At 41.5% G+C, this 23,753-nt stretch overlaps 1 protein-coding gene across 4 annotated transcripts in view; it reads left to right on the top strand.

Annotated features, from left to right (window-relative positions):
- The first annotated feature begins 7,472 nt into the window (after positions 1 to 7,472).
- haus7 (HAUS augmin-like complex, subunit 7) overlaps positions 7,473 to 23,753 on the top strand; it is a 40,606-nt gene continuing 24,325 nt past the window's right edge. For 3 of the 4 annotated variants that reach the window (XM_073071593.1, XM_073071595.1, XM_073071596.1), the window contains exons 1-4: positions 7,473 to 7,582; positions 13,392 to 13,507; positions 18,715 to 18,797; positions 20,675 to 20,736. In XM_073071593.1, coding sequence (XP_072927694.1) covers positions 7,526 to 7,582; positions 13,392 to 13,507; positions 18,715 to 18,797; positions 20,675 to 20,736 — 318 coding nt within the window. In that variant the 5' untranslated portion in view covers positions 7,473 to 7,525. Of the gene's footprint in view, positions 7,583 to 8,772; positions 9,749 to 13,391; positions 13,508 to 18,714; positions 18,798 to 20,674; positions 20,737 to 23,753 lie in introns of those variants that run through there. The other variant, XM_073071594.1, reaches the window with a different exon arrangement.

Below are 23,753 nucleotides of genomic sequence, written 5' to 3' on the forward strand. Positions count from 1 at the left end.
AGGCTTGCTGTTGGAGAGGCTATGTACCGGCAGGGAGAGACTTGCACATTCAGTTCTCCTTTTCGCAGAGCTGCTAGTCAGCGGTGGAAGCTGAAAATGAGAACGACAAGTGCTACCTACTACACAGCTACAGTAGTAGACAATAGACAATAGACAGTAGGTGCAGGAGTAGGCCATTCGGCCCTTCTTGCCAGCACCGCCATTCACTGTGATCATGGCTGATCATACACAATCAGTACCCCGTTCCTGCCCTCTCCCCATATCCCTTGACCCCGCTATCTATAAGAGCTCTATCTAACTCTCTCTTGAATGCATCCAGAGACTTGGCCTCCACTGCCTTCTGGGGCAGAGCATTCCACATATCCACCACTCTCTGGGTGAAAAAGTTTTTCCGCATCTCTGTTCTAAATGGCCTACCCCTTATTCTTAAGCTGTGGCCTCTAGTTCTGGACTCACCCATCAGGAGGAACATGCTTCCTGCCTCCAGTGTGTCCAATCCCTTAATAATCTTATATGTTTCAATCAGATCCCCTCTCATCCTTCTAAATTCCAGTGTATACAAGCCCAGTCACTCCAATCTTTCAACATATGACAGTCCCGCCATTCCGGGAATTAACCTTGTGAACCTACGCTGCATTCCCTCAATAGCAAGAATGTCCTTCCTCAAATTTGGAGACCAAAACAGTAGTGAAATACATCGATCAAAAAGCCACGTTGTGCTTGTGTGTGCTTAAAACAGGACAGCCAGCATTGTGAATACATGATTTGTTGAGGCAACCACAACTTGATTGGAGACCTATCCACCACTTGCATGCCAGATCACTGGCAATAATGCCAACCAAACAAATTAAGAAAGCTACTGGATGATGCCACAGTAGGGTTCCAGGATGGCATTGGAAATCTCAAACATATCAAGGGTTAAGAAAATGTTGCACCCAAGTATTGCAAAGCATGTCCGATTCCTTATACCATCTGTGATAAAGTAGCCAATGAGTTAGATCGCATGGAGGTTGAAGGAATTCAGTGAAGCCCATGGGCAATGCCAGTGGTCCCACTAGCCAAGAGGAATGGGTCTGTCAGGACCTGTGGTGATTTTACGGTCACCATTAACCCAGTGTTGACAGTTGATCAATATCCTCTGCCCAGGATAGAGGACATCTGCGCAAACCCTTTTGGAGGGAAACACTTCCAGCAAATTGGACTTAGCTGAGGCCTACCTACAGATGGAAATGGAAGAAGAGTCCAAAGTGTTCTCACCATAAATATTCAAAAAGGGGTTTATTGCTATTAAGAGGCATATTGTTGGAGTAACATCTACACCTGAACTCTGCTAGAAAGCCATGGACCAGGTACTGCAAGGCTGTCCAGGCACTCGGTCTTACCTGGATGACATCATTATTACCGGTTAGGATAACAAGGAACGTCTCCAAAATCTCAAGTCAGTGTTAAATAGATTAGAAGATTATGGGCTCAGAACACAATGAAGTATCACTTCCTGGGGTCACATGATTGATGCACAAATATCACACAAGGGTGCTAAGGAAATCCAAGCAGTGGTGGCCAAAGGTCAAAGATGTGTCACAGTTGTGATCCTTTTTAGGATTTGTCATTTACTTTAGCAGGTTCCTGCCAAAGCTGGCTACTGTGCTCTACTCCTTGAACTCGTTAGTACAGATCGGGAAGAAGTGGCAATGGACAAAGCAGTGTGAGGTGGCTTTCCAAAAGACAAAGGAAATAGTGACATCAGACACAGCATTCACACATTCTGATCTATATCATCTAATGGAGCTTGCTATGCACTGTTCAGGATGCCAACACGTCTAGAAGAACGGTATCCAGATCTGTCAGAACCACTTTCTGCAGTCTTGGTCAACTTCTACAACCACCACAGAGGAAGTCCAGATCCTGAGATTGTTTCACATCCACAAGTCCTATAATACAAGCAGAGTGATCTCCTTGTCAGGATCAATATTATCCCACAAGAATAAGAAAGCCTCCTGAGCAATTAAATCTAGGTCTAAATAGGACCATTTAAAATTTACTATGCTGTGGATTTCTGTATAGAAGTTGTATTATATCATATACCGTGTATACAGTTGAGATGCTTCTATAGTTTAATATTTCAGTAATATTTGAGTAATATATGTATTTTGTTTTTGGTTACATATTTTTGTGGGCACTGTAAAAGTATGTGAATTGTATACATCATCACACCTCCATGTGATACATGTGCCCCTCGCTTAAAATAAAAAATTAAGTTAGACTTGCATCCCCTGTCCTGTGTCTTTCTTTTAATGTGTTTAATGTTTTGGAGTTACAGAACTTAACAGGGTCCTTGATGATTGAATGCTGCTTTCTTGTGGCAGTGCTCCATGTAAATGTGCTCAATGGTGGGGAGGGTAATGGTCTGGTCTGTATCCACTACGCTCTGAAGGCTTTTCTGTTCCTGGGCATTGCTGATTACATGCCAGGCCATGACACAACCAGTTAGGATACTCTCCATCTACAGAGGTTTGTCAAAGTTTTAGATGACATGCCAAATCTACACAAACTTCTAAGAAAGTAAAGGTGCTGTCATGCCTTCTTTGTGATGGCACTTAGGCAGCACAGACTCTGTTGAATAAAGTACTCATTTTATTGCCCTATGATTATATTATTAACTTATTTTACTTCCCTATGTGTACTGGACCTCCCTGTATTTCTGAGAGGTGACCTGACTTGGTAATGGGGAAGTAACAGACAATTCAGGGGTCACATTAACGACTAAACAAATGTATTCTTCCATGAAACTTGATTGGTTAATTCTGCTGCTGTTTCCATATTCCTCATTATATATATTTCCATCTCTATCTCTAAGGGATCTACATTTGCTCCAGTTAATATTTTTATTTAGCCTTTTTGATGAAAATAACACAACATTAATGAAGAATGAAGATTTTGGACACCCACACAATGTTGAATATCAGCTCCACACAAAAACCCATGTAATGGCAGTAAGAGTGCACCATCTAACAAACCATCTGCTCCATCGAGCACCTTGTTGGTTTGTTAACTTACTGATCTAGATACCCATCCTTGATCTTTTCTAGGAGTTTATCCTTTCGAATTTCCCAATCCAATTGCAGATTAAATTCCTCATGATTATTCTAGATGCACCTCTGATTTCCACATTTAAACTGTGCCCTGTATCACTTCTATGTTTGATGATTTATAGACAAACTCCACCAATGTTTTATGATTCTGAGATCCATCTAAAACTGAGTGACTTTCTGAATCAAAGCTCTTTCTTTATTAGCAGTGCTGCCTCTGTTTTAAAATTGAATACTTCGGAATATTTAGTCGCTGGCTTTGGTAACCCTGAGCATAGGTCTATTATAGGAATTTGACTATTCTGCCTATTTGTGCTGCACTTTGCATTTAGAGATAAAGTCTTTAAATTTGGTCTTTTAACATTTTTTCTGTATTCTAATCCCACTTTCAGTTTTCTTTTCTATCCACTACTTATTTTGACTATTTCAGCTTTGTTTCTCTCTCTCTTGATATTCTCTCATGATCTTCTGTTTCTGCCAAGCTGAGCCAAGCCCTCCTCAACAGAACTAGTGAATGCTTCAGTGAAGACGTCTGTTTCAGCCAGGTCAAAGTGTAAAATATCTGGCACGTACAGGTCCCAGCTGCTTCAGAAATGATTCAAAACTGTCAAAAATCTAAAGCTCTCCCTCCTGCACCATCTGTCCAGCTCTATGTTCATTTGCTGTCAACAAATAATCTGCAGGAGGAACTCAGAGGGCGAGCAGCATCTGTCAAAGGATTGTTGAGTTTCACGTCGAAATCCTGCACCAGTCCTGATGCTTTTAACCACTTTCCTGGCATACTAAAAGTTTTGCACACATCCTTTTAGCTTTACTTGTGGTACCAATATAGATCTCAGTTTCTGGTTTTGAATGCTCCACGGCCTTTCAATGAAATCCTTGACTCGGTAACAGAGAGGTAACATCATTCAGGGGTCACATCAGTGATTGTAGGAGCACCTGTTTACCTTACTACTGAATCCCTAACTATTGTTCTGTCATTCTTTTTCAAAGTCAAATGCATAATCGAAGTTGAGTTAATTGCCATATGCACAAGTATATGAATGCAAAGTAACACACTTGAAATACCGGAGGAACTCAGCAGTTCAACTAGCATATATGGAGAGAATGTTTCAGGTCAAGACTCTTTTTCAGGACTCAAACGTTGATTGGCCTAATCTCAAAAAATAACAAGGCAGCCTACAGAGAAGAAGTCAATACCCTGACACAGCGGTGTCAAGAAAACAACCTCTCCCTCAACGTCGCAAAAACAAAGAAGCTGGTTGTGGACTACAGCAGGAATGGAGACAGGCTAACCCCTATTGACATCATTGGATCTGTGATTGAGAGGGTGAACAGCTGTAAGTTCCTCGGCATACACATCACCGAGGATCTCAGCATACACACAACCAGTATGTCACTACGGCTGTGTGGTGAAAAAGGCACAACAGTGCCTCTTTCACCGTAGACGGTTGAAGAACTTTGGTATGGGCCCACAAGACCTAAGAACTTTCTACAGGGGCACAACTGATAGCATCCTGACTGGCTGCATCAATGTCTGGTATGGGAACTTCCCTCAATCGCAGGACTCTGCAGAGAGTGGTGCGGCCAGCCCAGCGCATCTGTAGATGTGAAATTCCCACTATTCAGGACAATTACAAAGACTGGTGTGTAAAAAGGGCCAGAAGGATCATTGAAGACCTGAGTCACCCCAACCACAAACTGTTCCAGCTGCTACCATCTGGGAAGCAGTACCACAGCATAAAAGCCAGGACAAACAGGCTCCGGGACAGCTTCTTCCACCAGGCCATCAGACTGATTAATTCATGCTGACACAACTGTATTTCTATGTTATATTGATTATCCTGTTGTACACACTATTTATTACAAATTACTATAAATGCACATTGCACATATAGACGGAGATGTAAGGTAAAGATTTTTACTCTTCATGTATATGTAAGTAATAAAGTCAATTCAATTCATTCCTCTCCATAGAAGTTGCCTGACCAGCTGAGGTTCTCCAGCATTATGTGTCTGCTATTCTAGATTTCCAGCATCTAGTTGATCGAGCTGATCTCTGGATCAACGTCATTCCACAGATGCGCAGTCGAGAGCATCCTAACATGCTGCATTGTATGGAAACTGCTCTGCAGTGGACAGGAAGGCTCTATGATGGGTAGTCAAAACTACTCTATGCATTATGGGCACCAGATGGCCCACCATCAAGGACATATATACAGAAAGGAGACAGAAAAAGGCCCAGTAACATCATGAAGGATCCCACCCACCCTCCCTGCTCATGGACTGTTTGTTCCACATCCATCACGGAGGAGGCTACACAGCATCCACACCAGGACCACCAGACTCAAAAACAGTTACTTCCCCCAAGCCGTAATGCTGATTAATGCCTCCACTCACCACCCCCACCACTATTTTATCATTTCCTATCAGAGTCACCTTATGTACAGATATTCCTGTGCCTAGTCTCACTTTATGGACATACAAACTATGTATATAAGGTATTTTATATATTATATTTATTTTTTATTATTGTTTTCTTTATCTTATTGAGTTTTTTGTGCTGTAGTGGATCTGGAGTAACAATTACTTCATTCTCTTTTACACTTGTGTATTGAAAATGACATGAAACAATCTTGAATGTTAAATCTTGAAATCTGCAGTATCTCTCATGTATATGTATGCAAAGGTGCAATGAAAAGCTTTGTTAGTGTTAGTGTTGCACATCACAGGCACATAAGGGTTCCCAGCTGGGGTACTAATGGTATTAGTCAACATCATAAAAAAGGTTAAGAAACCCTGCATTATATTCACATAAGTTGTACAAGAAAGAACACAATTAGAACCAAACATGTTCCATTGTAGTCCGAAGAGTTCATATTGTTATACAGTATAATATTATTCTTCTCCCTTCCTGTGTAGCTAAACCACACTCCCTAGCAGAACCTGAATTCATTAATACAAAAGATTCTGCGGATGCTGGAAATCCAGAGGAACAGACACAAAATGCTGGAGGAATTCAGCAGGTCAGGCAACATCCATGGAAATGAATAAACAGTCGATGTTTCAGGCTGAGACCCTTAGTCAGAACTGGAAAGGAAGGGGGAAGATACCAGAATAAAAAGGTGGGGGGGGGGAGGGAAAAGAGGACTCGCTAGGAGGTGATAGGTGAAGCCAGGTGGATGGGAAAGGTAAAGGACTGGAGAAGGCATCTGATAGGAGAGGAGAATGGACCATGGGAGAAAGGGAAGGAGGGGTACCAGGGGGTGGTGCTAGACAGGTGAGGAGAAGAGGTAAGAGGCCAGTGGGGAATAGAAGAAAAGGGAAGGGGGAGGGGAAAACTAATGGAAAGAGAAATCAATGTTCATGCCATCAGGTTGGAGGCTACCTAGACAGGTGTTGCTCCTCCTCCCTGAGAGAGGTCTCATTGTGGTAAAAGGGGAGGCCATGGACCGACATGTTGGAACGGGAATGGGGATAAGAATTGAAGTGGTTGGCCACTGGGAAATTTCACTTTTGGTGGATGGAGCGGAGGTGCCCGACAAAGCGGTCCATTAGTTTTTGTCAGCTCTCATTAATGTTCAGGTGGCCACATTGGCAGCACCAGATACAATAGATGAACTCAAGAGCTTGCAGGTAAAGTGTTCCCTCACCTGGAAGGACTGTTTGGGGCACTGAATGGAGGTAACGGAGGAGGCGAATGGGCAGATGTAGCATTTCTGTCGCCTGCAGGGGTGCCAGGACAGAGATTAGTGGGAAGGGATGAATGGACAAGAGAATCACAGAGGGATTGATCCCTGTGGAAAGCAGAGAGTGGGGGTGGGGGGGGGGAGAAGGTAAAGGTGAGTTTGGTGGTAGGATCCCGCTGAAGATGACGGAAGTAGCGGAGAATGATGTATCGGATGCAGAATTTCATAGGGAAGTGGAACTCTGTCTCTGTTAGGCGGAGGGAAGATGCCCGGGAAAAGGAGGAGATGTGGGTGAGGGCAGCATTAAAGGTGGCGGAAGGGAAACCCCGTTCTTTGAGAAAGGAGGACATCTCTGATGTCCTGGAAAAGAAAACGTCATCCTGGGAACAGATGCGGCGGAGAAGAAGGAACTGAGAAGAGGGAATAGCATTTTTACAGGAGACAGGGTGGGAAGAGATATAGTTAAAATTATTTTTAGTAGTAACCCTTTATAAGGTTGTTTTTGGCAAATGCGGTCTCTGGGATAATTCAATATATTTTCATGGGTTAATTTACAGACAGTCATACCAGGTTTAAAATAAAGAGAGAACGCATGCGTGATCATATCCGACACCACCCAGTTAAGGGAGAGAACAAATGATTGACAGATGGAAAGACCAATCAACTCTTAGAGCATGTGAAGGACAGGTATTCTAGCCAATGGGCGGATATGTTTGAAGGCGGCGGAATGTAATTGTGCGGCTCACGATGGCGGCAGGTTTGAGCGAGAAACAACTGGGATTACGGGTGTTGCAGAGACTGATGGTGAGGGCAAAGAAACGTAGGAAGCATTGGTATTAATGTGGGAGGTAGCCCGTGTCAGGGTCGCTGTTACTGCGGAAGAGTTGCAGCGCCCGGAGGCAGGATTGGGCCCAGAGCCGATACCCTGCCTGCCGGTCCCAGGAACTCGAGGGGCACAGGCGGCAGTTCAGTGTTTGGAGAGCAAAGGAACATATAATAAAACCAGAGAAGGAGTCGATCACTCGGCCTGTCCAGCCTAGCGCGCTATTCATACCCCAAACAACAGGGCGCCACGGTATCGTAGCAGTTTGCGCGACGCTATTACAGTTTGGGACGTCGGAATTAATTTCCGGCGTCCTCGGTAAGCAAGTTTGTTATGCTCCCCCGCCGCCCGTCACATTCGTGTGTTTCCCCCGGGTGCTCTCTCTGGTTTCCTCCCACAGTCCAAAGACGTACCGGTTAGTAGGTTAATTAGCCATTGTAAACTGTCCCGTGATTAGGCTACCGATATATCGATGGGTTGCTGAATTAACAGATGTCGGATAGATTTGACGTTACTGGAGGATAGATAGGGTCTTGTGGGTGGTGAGAGGGTGTCTGGTTTTACGGCAACCGTATTTTTCCTTTTTGCCTATGGTTCTAAAGACCCAGTTCGTAACCTGGTGGGCTCATGGATATTTATCCCCTGGTTTAATGTTGAGTTAGGGAAAAGGTTGACAGGTTGGTTGAACAAGTTGAGGCAAACAGGGTTGTGATCTGCTCAGACTCTACATCGGTACTACAGAGGCAACACACACAAATAATGCTGGAGGAATTCAGCAGGTCAGGCCGCATCTATGGAAATGAATAAACAGCCAACGTTTCGGGCCAAGACCCTTCATCTGGACTCTCGTGTTCGGTATTGCAGAGTTCGGAATCAAAGCATTCAAGGAGACCTGATCTGTTGAGGGACGTGTATTCTAATCTATATGTTCTGGAGAGTGTGGGAATAGTTATACAGTTTTGTTGGGTATTAGCACATGTGGGTGTCTTGGGTAATGAATGGGCAGATGTTATAGCAAAATGGACACTTACTAAGTGGAAGGTAGATATGATAGTTAATATGGGAAAGTATGAAGCCAAATCTTTTATTAGGTTGACTGGGATTGTGAAATGGCAGAAACTGTGGGACAGGGACATAGTGTTACAAGTTGTTTCCATCAGTTCGGGGGTGGGGGGGGGGCTCCTTTTGGGAAGAAATAGGAAGGAAGATGTGTGCTTGGTGAGACTAATGTTTGGGCATATGGATTTGCACTCCACTTTGGCTTTTGTTGGTAAGCATAGTAAGAATGATTGGTGTGATTTTTGGTGGAGCATGGGATCATAGTGTACCACAGATATTCATTGGAACTTGGGAAGCTGTTTAGGGAATTATTGGGTAGATCTTGGGGAGCCTAGCGAACTTTGTAATTAAAATAGCTTGGGAGGTAGGATCTGATCCCCTTTATAAGTTCCCTTCATATTCCATTACAATAGGTGGCAGTAATGCACCTTCCTGATAGTTGCAAGTCGCCATTAGCACAGAGGAAGAAGAATGTGGGTTGCTGGGCAGTGTGGCTCAAAGGGCCGATAGTCCCTGTTCCACATTGTAATTCTAAATAATTTTTTTTTAAATCCCTTTACCAGTTTTACATTGCCCTGAATTTCCCTGTTTTCAATAAAAATATTTACCTTCCCCTTAAATGCCTCTTATGATCAAGCCAAAACAACTCTGGGGTTTAGAAATTGGAGATGCAGCGTGATACAAGCCCTTCTGGCTCTCAGAGCCACACTGCCCAGCACTCCCCCAATTTAGCCCGAGCTTAATAATGGGACAATTTACAATTAACCTACTAACTGGTACATCTTTGGACTGTGAAAGGAAATCAGAGGACCCGGAGAAAACCACACATTCCTCGGGGAGGACATACAGACTGCCACTGTGATGTCAGAATTGAACTCCGACCTTCGATGCCTCAAGCTGTAATAACACGCTAACTGCTACGCGGCTGTGGTGCTGAAATACAGAGAAGTTGCACCTATGCACCTTAATATTATGTGATAGTAGCCTTGTGACAACATCTTATTTGAGACTTCCCCCGCTGGTGGAAACTTCTCAGCAACTACCCTGCCATGTCTCCTGGTGATCTAATGTGGTCTTATGTACTGAAGGTAGCTTGTCAGAGAGGGTTTGAAGTTGCTGTGCAAAGTGCAATGTTAAATTATGACATTAGTGGAATGTAATCTGGTGGCATTTCATGACTCAGATTATTTGGGTGTGGTCTGCTAAATCCTAAATTAACGGAGTATAACCAGGAGTCAAATCTGAATTAGTGGAGGATATTCATTCAATGCAAGTTCATCATCAAAGTACATGTATGTATGTTACCATATGCTACCTTAAGGTTCATTTTTGTGCAGACACTTGGGGGGGAGGGGGGAAGAAATACAATAGAATTTAGGAAAAGCTACACAGAAAAATCATAGAAACAGTTCAGTCTTAAGGTGAGTGAAGTTATCCATGCTGGTTCAGGAGCCTGATGGTTGTGGAGTACTAACTGTTCTTGAACCTGGTGTTGTGAGACCTAACCACCTGTTCGATGGTAGTAATGAGAATAGAGCATAGCCTGGATGATGGGGGTCTTTAATGGATGATGGATGCTGCCTTCTAGTGGCAGTGCTCCATGTAAATATACTCAGTGATGGGAAGGCTTTGCCTGTGATAGACTGGACTGCATCCACCACTTTCTTTAGCCTTTTCCATTCCTGGTCATTGATATTTCCATACCAGGCTGTGATGCAACCAGTTGGGATACTCTCCACAGTGCATCTATAGAAGTTAAAAGGTTAAGTGACGTGCTAAATCTATGTAAACTTCTAAGAAAGTAGAAGTGCCATGGTGCCTAATTTGCAATGACATGTATGTGCTGGTCCCAAGACAGATCCTCTATACGTGAAGGCCAAGTAATTTAAAGCTACTGACCACCTCCACCTCCATTTTTCTAATGAGGATTGGCTCATGGACCTCCAGCATCTTCCTTCTCCAGTTGGCACTTTATCCCCAAATTCATGTAGTCTAAGTACTGAATTAGTGGTGTGTTAATCATTCTCAAATCCTGAATTGGTGTAATCTTGTCTCCTGTCCCAATGGAGTGTATTCCATTGATGACAGTGGAGGGTTAATAGGGTTACTGAAGTTGATGCTGTTGAAGTTTTATTTGTTAACTTTGTACTTTTCCACTGAGTTCTTAGCATGTTCATCTATGTGAGTGTGATAAGTGTGTCCATATGGACCAGAATATTCAACAAACGTGGGCTTTTATGTAGCTGACTATATCATCTTTTGATAATGTATGGATAGTCATGTTTACAATAGAATTGCCATGTCACATGCTGAATTAATGGAGTGAACTCTGGTACACTCTGGTGTGAATGTCAGGTGCTTGGCAGTGAAAATAATTTATTGATTTACTTTGCGATATTATTTATTAATTTACTTTTCATATTTACATAACAAAAAGTTGGCTTATCCATAAATCATTGTGTGGTACGGAAGTTGCACCGCAGCGGACAGGAGGGCTCTACGGCGCATAGTTAAAGCTGCCCAATGCATCACCAGCCTACCTGCCATCAGGACGTGCATGCAGAAAGGTGCTGGAAAAAGGCCAGCAATATCATGAAGGATCCCACCCACCCTGCTTATGGGCTGTCTGTCCCACTCCCATCAGGGAAGAGGCTATGTGTGGATGCTGCCAGGACCATGAGACTCAAAAACAGTTACTTCCCCCAAGCTATCACACTGATCAACAGCTCCACCCACTAACCCACCCCTCCATCACTCCTTTATAATTTCCTGTCAGAGTCACCTTATATACAGATACTCCTGTACGTAGCGTCACTTTATGTACAATATATGCAATCAGTTTATGTATACACAGCTAATCTTAAGCATTTATATTCTGTTCTTTATGTTTATTGTTTTTTTTATGCTGTATTGGATCCAGAGTAACAATCATTTTGTTCTCCTTTACTCTTGTGTACTAATGAATGACAATAAATAATCTTGAATCTTGATCTTGAAATTGAATATTCTGAAGTACTGAATGATATTTCAATGATCAGCTACTTCCCTTTCAACCATCAACCATTCAGCAAAACCCTAATCACTACAACACCATGAATACTTTGATTACTCTCCACTGAAAGATATTTTTTGTTCTAATTGTGGCTTTTCATGTAAATATTGTATATAATTTATGTTTAATTTATGTTTTTTTCTTGTGAATGTTGCTTACGTGCTACTATATGCCGCAGCATATGTCACTGCTGCAGCAAGTGAGGTTTTCATTGCACCTGTGCATACATAGATTTTGTGCACTTTTTAACACCATAAGGCATAGGGGCATAGTTAGGCCATTTTGCCCATTGAGTCTGCTCCACCATTACATCATCACTGATTAATTATCCCTCTCAACCCTATTCTGCTTTCTCCCCTTAACCTTTGATGTCCTGATTAATCAAGAAACTATCAACCTTTGCTTTAAGTATATCCAGTGACTAAGTCCCCACAACTGACTGTGGCAATGAATTCCAATTTACCACCCTCTGGCTAAAGAAATTCCTCCTTGTTCTGTTCAAAAGGGATGTCCTTGTATTCAGAGGCTGTGCCCTCTGGTCTTAGATTTCCCCGCTATTGGAAACATCCTCTCCATCTCCACTCTATAGGTTTCAATGAGATTTTTTTAAGCTCCAGCGAGTACAGATCCAGAGCCATCAAATGCTCCTCATATGTTAACCCTTTCATTCACATGAACCTCTTCTGGACCCTCTCCAATGCCAGCATTTCCTTTCTTAGATAAGGGGCCCAAAACTGCTCACAATACGTATTCCAAATGCAGTCTGACCAATACCCTATAAAGCCTCAGCATTACATCCTTGCTTTTATATTCTCCAAATGAATGCTGACATTGCATTTGCTTTCCTTTCCACCGACTCAACCTGCACGTTAACCTGTAGGAAATCCTGTACTAGTGCTCCCAAGTTTGTTTAAACCTCTGACTTCTGAATTTGCAAAATAGTCTATGTTGTTATTCCTTCTACCAAGGTGCATGACCATACAGTTCCCTGCACTGTATTCCATCTGCCACTTCTTTGCCCATTCTCACAATCTGTCCAAGTCCTTTTGCAGACTCCCTACTTCCATAATACTGCCTGCCCTTCCACCTATGTTGAATCGTCTGCAAACGTGGTCACAAAGTCATCAATTCTGTCATCCAAATCATTGACATATAACGTGATAAAAGTCCCAACACTGACCACTGCTGCACACCAATAGTCACTGGCAGCCAACCAGAGTAGGCCCCTTTATTCCCACTCTTTGCCTCTTGCTAGTCAATCAAACGTGTAACTATTCTGGTATCTTTCCTGTAATGCCGTGGGCTCTTGTCTTGTTAAACAGCCTCATGTGTGGCACATTTTCAAAGGCTTTTTGAAAATCCAAGTAAACAACATCCACTGACTCTCTATAAAACAATAACAAACTGAATGTGAAGTGTAAAATAGATGCATACAATTCATCATTGATCTTCACTTAAACTTAAATGGACTTTCTATGAATTAATGAAATAGCATAGAAATGTATTGTTTTTCGATATTTTATGTGTTGAAAGGACTTTGAGACTTCCATTGTTTAACAATATCATCTAGTTTAATTCCCCACCATAGATGCTGCATGATTTGCTGAGTTCCTCCAGTATTTTGTGTCTGTTGATCAAGTTCTCCTTGTCCTTTCCTGATGTTTGTGATATTATTTTAGGATGTGAAATGCCCATTTGTGGACGAAATCCAAGAGGATGATTCAGATACAGTTATTCAGTTACTATGCACGCCGGGAGAGGACAGACTGCAGATCTTAGAATGGTTATGCATCAGGTACCCAATGTTCATACTTCAGTGTTCTTGCAATTTATGAAATGTTTGCTAATATTTTGTATTTTAAAAGATTGAAGGAATTGCAATGGGGGTCAGAAGTGAACCCTGTGTTATAATGTGATAAATGTGAAGTATCTCACTTTGGTTGAAACATACTAAATACAAACTTGAAAAGTGCTGATGTTGAAAGAAATCTCAGTGTCCTTTTACATGAGTCACTGAAAGTTAATGTGCAGGTGTAGCAAACGGGATTATGGCAACAGGATTTGAATGTAAAAGATATTTTAATGACATTATAAAAGCTCCTGGGTAGACTGGAATATAATGTATATGTCTAGTGTTTATATTTAAGGAAGGATGTATTTTCTGCTTTTGCTTGGTACTGTACAAGCACAGCCGGACGGCTGTTATATTGGTGTGAACGTGCGGCGTGAGAGTTAAATTGTAAAGTGAGCTTTTTTACTAGATCCTTTAAATTGATTTGATTGAGTCTATCTTTATAAATATTAATGTCAGAAATACTGTGCAGGTCTGGCAGCAGAAGATTCCACTCTCTTGTTGATCTTGGGTAGAGGGAGTACTGGTAGCAAATCTTGTTGAATGAAGGGGTTTCCAGTGTGTAAGGTCCAGTTTGCTGTCGAGTTGAACTGACCCTGTGACAAATTTGGATGTTTGATGGAGTGATGTTGTGAACTTCTTTGAAAATGGAGATTAACCGTAGTTTAGTACGTTGGTTTTCAGGTGGTTCCCATTGAAGGTTAGAAAGCACGTTGATGACACTGGATTTCCTGCTGTAATCGTTTAGCACAAAGCGAGCAGCACGGTGTTGGATTTTTTCAATGGACTTCTTATTGTTAGCTTGATGGGGATTCCATATGGCCGCGCAATACTCAAGCTTTGGATGGACAAGTGTCTTGTATGCCGTGACCTCGATGGATTCACTACATGAGTGGAGGTTTCTTCACAGGATACCCAGCATTTTGTTTGCTTTGGCTGTCATCTGATTGATGTGGCAATGCCCAGTTAAGATCCTTGCTAATTTCAACACCAAGATATGGGTGGTGGGTGACTGGTTCAAGAATCTTTCCTTTCATGTTATATGTCATGTTGACTGGTTTAACTTTGTGACTGACATGCATAGCATAACATTTAGATGGGTGAAGGACATTTGCCATTGAGACTCCCATTGACATAATGAATCAATATCGTTTTGCAGCAGCTCAGCGTCTTGGTCATTTTTTACCTCACGGTAGATTATGCAGTCATCTGCAAAGTGTCTGACCTTGGACTTGACTATATTTGGCAAGTCGTTGATATAAATGAGAAAAAGTAAGGGTCCCAACACGGTCCCCTGGGGCACTCCGGATGTTACTGGAGATTCAGAGGACTCTGCCCCCTTGAGAAGCCCACGTTGCTGTCTGTTGGTAAGGAACGTGTTTAACCAATGTAGAAAGCTGTTGTTAATGTCCACGTGTTCAAGCTTGTAGCAGTGTCTGGTGGGGGACCATGTCAGATGCCTTGCTGAAGTCGAGTTTGATCAAGTCTGCTTGGCTTCTGTTGTCAAAGGTCTTTGATCAGCCCTTCAAGTTGCATGTCACAAGATCTGCCCTGTCGCAATCCGTGTTGGTGGTGAGTAAGAACATTGTGTCTGTCTAGATGGTCCATAATGTGACAGTCAGTCATATGCTCAGGAATTTTACAAGGGACGGAAGTGAGTGAAACCGGTCTGTAGTTTCCCGGATTTTGTGTGCTCGCCCTTCTTATAAATTGGAACAACATTCGCTTTCAACCAGTCATCCTGTAATGTCCCAGTATCAATAGACTTCTGGAATATCTTTTGCAAAACGGGAGCTAGACTAGAAGCACAACTCTTCAGGATCATGACTGGTATTTGATCAGGTCTTGGTGCTTTCTTAGGCTGTAATTCCTCAAAAGCTTCTTAACCCCTGTTACAGTTAGAATGAGATGAGGTAAGTCTGGGATATTGCTGGGGTCTAAAGTGGGGAGTTCATTCAAGTTTTCCCTTGTGAACACAGAGCAAAACTGCTGGTTAAGTGCTTGTGCTTTGTCTGCAGCAAGAGATACAATGCGGCCCCTGGATAAGAGGGAAGAAATTCCAAAAACTTCTTGCCTTGTAGATTTAATAAAACTCCAGAAGAGTTTGGTGTTGTCACTCTTTAAGCTCTCACCTATTACCTCATTAACATACTGATGGTGAGCTTTCCTGATGTTTCTATCAATAAGTCGGCGTGAGGATTTGAACTTTTGCCAGTATTCACTATGACCGGATTTCCTAGCTTTATTATAGAGTCTTTGTTTTCTACGTATCGCACGCCGGGTGGACTGGTTTACCCATGGTAAGTTGAACCCGGAAGAGCTCATTTTAGAGGGGACATACTTGTCAATTGCTGCTTGAAGGAGCTCTTGGAAGTTAGACCAAAGGATATTAATACTGACAGATGCTAGATATTCCTTGGCTAGTGACTGGTGGAAATCACTAACAAGTTTTGCAATTCCACTAAAATCTGCTTTCCTGTACAAAAATATTTCCTTTTGGGGGGTTTAATTAATTTCACAGTAAACTTTGCATTCACAACAACAACATCATGATTGCTAATCCCTGCAGTGACGTGATTTACAACTAAAGCTGGATTTGACACAAAACATAAGTCCAGTATGTTACTTTCTCTAGTAGGATGTCTAACAGTTTGTGTCAAATTAAAATCAGCTACAATATCAAGCATTAGTTTACTGACTGCCACTTAACTGCCCACTTGGCGGACAATACTGCTGTTCCAATCCACACTAGGCAGTTTAAAATCTCCAAGAAGCCAAATAGATGCTGATTGAGGGATTTTTGAAAGAGACAAATCCAGTTCCTTTAAATAATCAACATCAGATGATGGAGGGCGATAGAATGTTCCGACATACACCAGTTGTAGGCCTTTAACATGAATACTAATCCATTTTATTTCTCAATTTGAATCTAGGGTATTTTCTTCAGTAACTATGTGAGTATTTTTCACTGCAGTAAACACTCCACCATGGGAGCTAGAATTCCTGTCTTCCCTGAAAGAAAGATTTCTCCTGAAACAATGTCATTGAGCCATGACTCAGTACCAACTATTATGTTGGGGTTTGCATTGTCAATCAAGGCTTGAAAATTAGCTTTTTTTGCTCTCAAGCTCTGACAATTCATGTTTACAATTTTTAAAGTCTTAAACTTCTGACGGTTGCACGTCTTTGTAGATCTGAGACACTTCCCTTTAGTTTTAAAGTTTGGTGTGGTTGCCTTAGTAGGGGATCCAATATCTGGGGGGAACATTTAAATCCGACTCTGACTCTGAAGGATCCGAAGACGGAGATGCAAGCAAACCGAATCTATTACGAGTTTCAATATTATCAACTATGAAGAGGGAAGAATCAAAGTTGGCGATACCACAGTTACAACAGGTCCTGGAGTAAGATGGATGCTCGACTAAAATCTTACAAATCTGTTTCTTCATTTCAATGCATGCATGATGAAACCAAAACTTACAAGTTTCACACTCAATTGCTTGTTGCCCATCCTTACAGGGAAATTTTGGCCCTGGATTTAAATTAATGTCATTTGCGAGAATGAGTATAAAAAGCACTTAAGTCTTTGGTCTAGAAGTCAGAAGCGTGATGTTCATCTTATTAATGCAATTAGCATTGATAGTAAAATGGAGCAAACTCACCCGATCCACTGGGTTGATGACTGTAGCCAGTCCAATGTTCAGTAAAATGTAAGTGTGGCACTGACAGTGATGTGTAATTTAGAGTTCTATTTAAAAGCAAAATTCCGATCCTGGTAAGGAAGGAAAGTGGAAATCCTCCACGACCATGGTTTCCCATTGCACTATCCAGATTTTCCACTGCACACGCTGAATCCATGAATCCACAATAATACACACAAGGCACGGTATCCAAGATGGCCTCCAGTGGCACAAAAATGCGGGATCAAGTCCGAAAGTTTCTATCAAAAATATAGCCAAAAGTGCAAAAATGCACAACTCAGCTAAGGCTAGAGTTAATTAAAAAAAACTCTAAACGACTAAAAATCATAATAAAAGTCATGAATTAAAGTTTAAAAAACAGGAGTAATCCTGCAAAATGGAGAGCCGAAACAAAACATGTCCGTTCACCACTGAACACCATGTTGCCCCAGGACTGACGCCGGCATGCCGCAGGAGAAGGAGGTGCTGCGCCGGTGGAGCAGTCCAGGAGCCGAACCGAGCTCGATAGGTTCACCAGACTCATCGCTAATATTGGAGATTATCCTAAGAGTTAAGTAGACTAGAGTTTAGAAGAATGAGAGGCGGTGTAATTGGAATATAAAATCAGACAGTAAGAATAAATAGAGCATTTTCAACTTAAATTGCTTTGGCTTGCCAGCTGCAATACAGATTGTGCTGGGATCCCATCTGTTCACAATAATATCAGTCATTTAGATGAGGGGTCTTAACAGGGCATGTAGACTGGTCACCTACCACGAAAATAAAAGGTAGGTCATTGAAGACTTGAGTTGTAAAGAAATTTCTTCAAGCAGCAAGCAGTGAGCCTTTAGTTCTTCACCCAAGAGAGTTGTGCAGGATTTCTTGGCATACTCAAAGTAGAGGTCAATATATATATATATATATATATATATATATATATATATATAGATATCAAGGGAATAAGAATATGATCTAGTACAGGAAGGTAGGAAGGTGGTGCAGGTGCAAGGGGCTGAATAACTTAATCCTGCATCAGTTTCTTACGTTGTTGTGTTAGGTCCCATTATTAATTCCTTGATAAAGTATTCCGGTATTTTCCTACCTGGCTTACGGTTTCCTACTTTCTCTCTTTCTTGAAAGAGGGTGCAGGTGTAATATATTTGTGGTTTTCCAGTCATTTGGGATCTTTCCAAAAGCAATGTAGAACAAAAGCTGTTGGTGTTAGCATCCTGTTTCATATGCAAGTTGTTGGGAACTTTAACCTCACATTATTGCACTAAGGCAGTATGTAACCAAGAGACCTGCAGGGACAAAGAGTCTTTACAACCTTGATATACTACTGACTTATAACTTTTAATGAGGTATTCATTTGCTTTGCCGTTAATATTTTCTGCAATTTAAATATCTGATATCACTATGCTAGTCTCTCAGGAAAGCAAAATAATCAAATAATTTGTGTTTGTTTTATAGCTTTGATCCACGACTCAAAAGAAAATTTGAAGAACTACGTTATCAATCCATGCAGGACCATGGAACAGAACTTGTGATAAAACGTAGGAAGATTTCCTAATTTTCCCGACTGTTATTGTAGAGTAGAACTTCATAGTCCATGGCATTAGAGTTTCAATGTTTTTCATTTTTCAGTTCTCTGAACATTATCTATTCTAATATTTTGAATATTGTCAGAATGACTTTTTAAACACAATTGTTAGAGTTCTGATTTTTATTTGGACACTTCCTGCAAAATGAGTGTAGTGAGAAATTAAGAGATGCAAAATGCAATAGATGTGTGTGGCTGGAATAATGGGTATAGGCCATATGACTTCACAAATCTTCCTTGCTCTTCAGAATCGCTGGTTCATTATGGCCAAACCTATGCTCAAGCTTGCTTTGCTCTTTGGATTCCTAGCTCCCGATTCCTTAATGTTCAAAAATCTCACCTTTGAATATATTCAATTACTGCACAATCACAACTCTTCCAGGTTGAAAGTTCTAACATTCTTAACCCCCTGGGAAGAAAATTTCATTGCCATGTCTCAATCTTAAATGGCCAGTACATTTTTCTGAATATTCTTTTTCAACCTAGATTCTCTGGCAAAATGCAAACCTCTTAATGTTAATATCTCATTCTTTTAAACCCTTAATATCTGTCGGCCAGTCTTCTTCAGTGTCTCTTTACTAGGATTCATACCTAGGATCGATTGAATGAATGTATTCTGCACTGAGTACAATAATATCTTTCCCTGAATGGAGACTAAAGCTGCACATACAATACTTTGAATGAGATTTCATCAAAACTGTGGAACCTTTATCAAAATTTCCTTCCTTTTCTACCTTCCTTCTTACTTCCCAACCTCCTTGTGTTAAAGACCACCATACTATTTGCCTACTACATTGTATAAACCGATAAATTCTCTCCATGAAGTTTATTGGTTTGCTATTGTTTATAATGTTCAATATCCATTCTACCAAAATGAATAACCTCTTATTTTTCCATATTATACTTCAGCTGCTGTATATTCTCATTCACACTTAAACTGTGTATACCTTTTTGCGGATGTTTTGTGTCATTATTGCAGCTGACATTTGCATTTAACTTTGTACCTATCGAGCATCTGTCTTTTCATCATTACAGTAAATTGAAAATAGCTGTGCTCCTCAGCACTAAAACCTGTGGCAGCCCACTGGTTAGAAATTGGCAACTTAAAAACAACTACTTTATTCCTGTTTCACTTTTGGTCATTTAACCAATCCTGCATTCATGGTAAAGTATTACCCCCAATGCTATGAGCCATTTTTCCAATAACAACCTTTTGTGCTTGCCCTGACTTTCAAAAGGCAGATATTATACACAATTCTGATATACCCTTATGTCCAGCTAGTTACATCAGTAAAATACTGTTAGATTTTTAAACATCTTTCTCTTTTTAATGGCCTTACTGTCACTATTTATTGTGATATTCTAAGTGCCATGTTAACTTATCCTTAATGATGGATTCCAGTGTTTTGTCAATGACATGTCATACTGTCAGACTAATTACCAATATTTTTCCCCATTTAAATAATGTGTCATATTTGCTACCCTTCAATTTACTGTGTCTGAGGAATTAAGACACAGAATCTGAGGAATTTATGCAGACAGTGATTAATAGAAACATTATTTCTGGAGCCTTCTCTTTTAGAACCCTACAGTGTAGTCTATCAAGTCAAGGGGAATTATTCAATTCAGGTACCTTCTCATTGCTCAAGTACGAGTTCTTCAGTGATATTACTTTGGAGATGCCTTGGTTCCCCTCAAAATCTACCACATTCAGTATATTTCTAGATTGTTAAGAATTCTAAGCAGACCTTTGTTTAAGTTTGTATGAAAAGGATATACTCATGATATAAAATTGATCTGCTAAACACTTAACCTACCTCTATTTCACAGAAATGACCTGGCTTGGGGATAGCTTGGGAGTGTGCAATGCAGAGGACTTTGATCTCTTTAGGGTAATACTCTTGTATTTTTTAAACTTTGATAAAACTAGCTTATGTGAATTTCAAATTCTCTCTACACTTGAAGTTCTCCCTTTCTTCTTTCCATTGATGTATAATTCAATAGCCAGTCTATGAGTTATCCCTTGTGTACATTTGCATTCCTGGTCTGGTTTTGAAATTTTGGGAACTTTTTTAACATACAACTTGCTTTTTAAGGTTAAGCTCCAAAGTCTTTCATGTGTGACTTGTATTCTCTTACTGCAGCAGAGACTTTGCCGACCCTTAGAGTAAATTTATTATCAATGTATGTATACGTCACTATATACTACACTCAGATTCATTTTCTTGCAGGCACTCGGCTTGTACGAGAGAGTGAGGAGATAATCGATCAGAGTTACAGGGAAGTAGTCACCCCGAAGTTGCAGGAGGCAAGTAGCTGGGTGACTGTCAGGAGAAATGGAAATGTGAATAGGCAGTTAGTGCAGAGCATCCCTGTGGCCATTCCCCTCAAAAATAAGTATACCACTTTGGATACTGTTGTGGGGGGATGACCTTCCAGGGGAATGCCACGGAAACCGGGTTACTGGCACTGAGCATAGGACTGTGGTGCAGAAGGGAAAGAGAGAGAAGAGGGGAGCAAGCGGTAGTGATAGGGGACTCGATAATCAGGGGAACAGACAGGAGATTCTGTAGATGTGAACGGGACACACGGATGGTATGTTGCCTCCCAGGTGCCAGGGTCAGGGATATCTTGGATCGTGTCCACAACATCTTGGAGAGGGAAGGAGAGCAGCCAAATGTCCTGGTACATATTGGTACCAATGATATACGAATGAAAAGCGATGAGGTTCTGAAAAGAGAATTTAGAGAGCTAGGTAGCAAGCTGAGATGCAGGACCTCCCAGGGTGTAATTTCTGGATTGCTGCCTGTGCCACGCGTCAGTGAGGGTAGAAACAGGATGATTTGGAAAATTAATGTGTGGCTGAGAAGCTGGTGCAGGGGCAGGGCTTCAGGTTCTTGGATCATTGGGGTCTCTTCTGGGGGAGGTTTGACCTGTTCAAAAATGATGGGTTGCACCTGAACCCAAGGGGAACAAATATTCTCGCGGGCAGGTTTGTAGAGCTGTTGGGGTGGGTTTAAACTAATTTTGCAGGGGGTTGGGAACCGGAGTGAAGGGACTCAGGATAGGATGGATGGTAAAAAAGCAAAGATAGCGTGCAGTCAGACTGTCAGGAAGGGCAGACAGATGATAGGACATATTGCAGCCAGCAGGGTTAGGGTTATCAGTGCATTAGGGATGCAGAATCAAAAAGGGTAGCAAATACAGTGTTATATCTCAATGCACGGAGTATAAAAAATAAGATGGATGATATTATTGCACTTTTACAGATTGCTGGGCCATCACTGAATTGGGGCTGAGGGATGTTTGTAGTTGGGAGTTGAATGTCCAAGGTTACACATTGCATTGGAGAGATAGGAAGGTCGGCAGCGGGGGGTGGAGTGGCTCTGCTGGTAAAGAATGGCACCAAATCAACAGAAAGATGTGACATAGGAATGGAAGATGTTAAATCCGTGTGGGTTGAGTTAAGAAACTGCAAGGGTAAAAGGACCCTGATGGCAGTTATATACAGGCCTCCCAACAGTAGCTGGGATGTGTCCACAGATTGCAACAGGAAATAGAAAAGGTGTGCCAAAAGGGGAATGTTATGATAGTCATGGGAAATTTCAACATGCAGTTCAACTGGGAAAATCAGGTTGGAAATGGATCCTAAGAGAATGAGTTTATTAAATGCCTACAAGGTGGCTTTTTAGAGCAGTTTGTCTTTGAGCCTACTAGGGGATCAGCTATACTGGATTGGGTGTTATGTAATGAACCGGAGGTGATTAGGGAGCTTAAGGTAGAAGAACCCTTAGGAGGAATTATCACAATATGATTGAGTTCAACTTCAAATTTAATAGGAAGAAAGTAAAGTCTGACGTAACAGTATTTCAGTGGAGTAATGAAAATTACAGTGGTATGAGAGGGGAGTTGGCCAAAGTAAATTGGAAGCAGCTGCTGACAGGGATGACAGCAGAGCAGCAATAGCATGAGTTTCTGGGGGGAAATGAGAAAGGTGCAGGATAGATGTATTCCAAAAACAAAGAAATACTCAAATGGCAAAAATTGTACAACCATGGCTGACAAGGGATGTCAAAGCTAATGTAAAAGCAAAAGAGAGGGCATACAACAAAGCAAAAACTAGTGGGAATACAGAGGATTGGGAAGTTTTTAAAACCCTACAGAGAGCAACTAAAAGAAAATCATTAGGAGGGAAAAGATAAAATATGAAAGCAAGCTAGTAAACAAAATGTAAAAAGTAAGAGATGCGAGTGACTATCGGACTGCTAGAAATGAGACCGGAGAAATAATGGAGGACAAGGAGATGGCAGATGAACTAAATGAGTATTTTGCATCAGTATTCACTGTAGAAGGCACTAGCAATGTGTCAGATGTTGAAGAGTGTGAGGGAAGAGGAGTGAGTACAGTTACTATTACGGGGAGAAGGTGCTTAAAAAGCTGAAAGTCCTGAGGGTACATAAGTCACCCGAACCAGATGAATTGCACCCTAGGATTCTGAAAGAAGTAGCGGTAGAGATTGTGGAGACATCTTTTAAAAGCCATTGAACTTTGGCATGGTACCAGAAGACTGGAAAATTTCAAATGTCACTCAATTCTTTAAGAAAGGAGGAAGGCAGCGAAAAGGAAGTTATAGACCAGTTAGCCTCACCTCAGTGGTTGGGAAGATGTTGGAGTCAATTGTTAAGGGTGAGATAACGGAGTACTTGGTCACACAGGACAAGATAGGACAAAGTCAGCATGGTTTCCTTAAAGGAAGACCTTGCCTGACGAACCTGTTGGAATTCCTTGAGGAGATATACGCAGGATAGATAAAGGGGATGTGGTGGATTTTGTATATTTGGACTTTCTGAAAGCCTTTACAAGGTGCCACGCATAAGGCTGCTTACCAAGTTAGGAGCCCATGGCATTA

The sequence above is a fragment of the Hemitrygon akajei genome, chromosome 18, assembly GCF_048418815.1.
Source record: "Hemitrygon akajei chromosome 18, sHemAka1.3, whole genome shotgun sequence".
Classification (NCBI taxonomy): domain Eukaryota; kingdom Metazoa; phylum Chordata; class Chondrichthyes; order Myliobatiformes; family Dasyatidae; genus Hemitrygon; species Hemitrygon akajei.